This window comes from Plasmodium reichenowi, chromosome 5 (assembly GCF_001601855.1).
Source record: "Plasmodium reichenowi strain SY57 chromosome 5, whole genome shotgun sequence".
Taxonomy (NCBI): Eukaryota; Apicomplexa; class Aconoidasida; order Haemosporida; family Plasmodiidae; genus Plasmodium; species Plasmodium reichenowi.
The window spans coordinates 883,517-885,253 of NC_033650.1; the positions used below are offsets into that span (position 1 = coordinate 883,517).

The 1,737-nt window shown below is 20.1% G+C and overlaps 1 protein-coding gene across 1 annotated transcript; it reads right to left on the reverse strand.

Annotated features, from left to right (window-relative positions):
• Positions 1–120: 120 nt before the first annotated feature.
• On the reverse strand, positions 121–1,092 carry PRSY57_0525400 (nucleolar Jumonji domain interacting protein, putative; the record flags this gene model as incomplete). The annotated part of the gene is made up of 1 exon (XM_012906322.1): positions 121–1,092. One exon carries the CDS (start codon positions 1,090–1,092, stop codon positions 121–123), a length of 972 nt encoding a protein of 323 aa, XP_012761776.1.
• Positions 1,093–1,737: the final 645 nt, after the last annotated feature.

Genomic DNA, 1,737 nt, shown 5'->3' on the forward strand with positions numbered 1-1,737 from the left:
TTTTTTTATATAATTTTTTTTTTTTTTAATTTTTTTTTTTTTTTTTAAAAAATTTTTTTTTTTTTTTTTTTTTATTTTTTTTATTTTTTTTTTTTTTTTTTTTTTTTTTTTTTTTTTTTTTTAGAGGTCATGAAAAAAGGATTTTTTTTTTTTTTTTTTTATAGCATTGGAAATAATGGAATTATTAATTTCTATTTGATGAAAGTTAATTGAATAGTCGTTTGAAATATGTGCTAAGAGATTTTTGTTTTTATTAATAGCCAATTTTTCGATACTTTCCTTATTATTTTGTTTTGAGAAGGTTTCTCCTAATTTATTTGGTTTTATTTGAGCAGTTTTAATATATCCATCCGAGGTACCAAAAAAAATATGATAATCATCAAATTTAACAAAGGTACTAATAGCATCTTTACTAGCTTTAATCTTTCCTTCCATATAACCCCATGGGTTTTTTGAGAAAATAGAAATATTTCCATTTAATGTTGTTGTTACAATTTTTGAATTATGTACCATAAGATTCGAACATAAAAATTCATCATTATATTCATTTGAAATATTATTTGATGTAATATTTTTTTTATATAAAATATCGAAAAGACCTAATTGACCTCCACATGTAATAATTATGGATTTTTCATCATGATCCATTAACATACTTGTTATATTATCATTAAAACATTTCATTTTATGTATAGGCTTCTTTGTATTATCTCTTATATCCCAATGTTTTATATATCCAACTTCATCAGCTGTTATGAAAGTATGATTACTACTATATAATATCGAACTAATTGAATTCTTGTGACATATATTTTTCCATATGCATACACCACTTATATCTGTTATTGAACAAGAATTATCCGATGAAGCAGCTAGTATTTCTTTTCCTTTTTTAGAAAAACAAACATATTTAACAGCTTTATCATGATTCTGTATAATATGCTTTTTCTTAAACTCTTTTTTATCCTCTTTTCGTTTATATAATATTATGTTCCCATCAAAATTACCAGCACCTATCATATCTACTTTGGGATGAAATTCTATATCGAATATTAGAGAATCGCATTCGATGGACGTATAAGTATCTTTCATATTGTTTTTTAAGTAGTGAGGAAATAACTGTATATATGGTATAAATAAATATATTTTTGTTCATATGCCTATTTATATAACGCACATATATATATATATATATATATATATATATATATATATGTATATATATTGGTCTGTGTTTCTAAGGTTACTTTAAAAAAAAAATTTAATACCAATCATATCATTTTTCTATTGAAAGAATAAAATAATTTATTTTATATAATCATATATTAAAAAAATAAATACTTTGAACCCTATAATGTATTATCTTATTTAAATAAATACTTGCATATCATTTCATTATAATATTAGTTTGTTTGTTATAGTAAAGTTTTTCTATTTTATTAAAGCTCAAAATTCTTACATTTACATGTTATATATAAATATATATAAATAAATAAATATATATGTAAGCGTTTTTCTTTTTATACTTTTACATTTCCTTTTGGCCACTGTCCCATATTTGTATAAAAAAAATATTCTATACTCAACGCCTAATGTAATTCATACGATCTTTTAAGAAATCATTTTATTATTTCAACATAATTAATATAAATAAATATATATATATATATATATATATATATATTATATGCGTTTTATAAGGCTTACTTTATATTTAAATATTATAAAATTTTGATA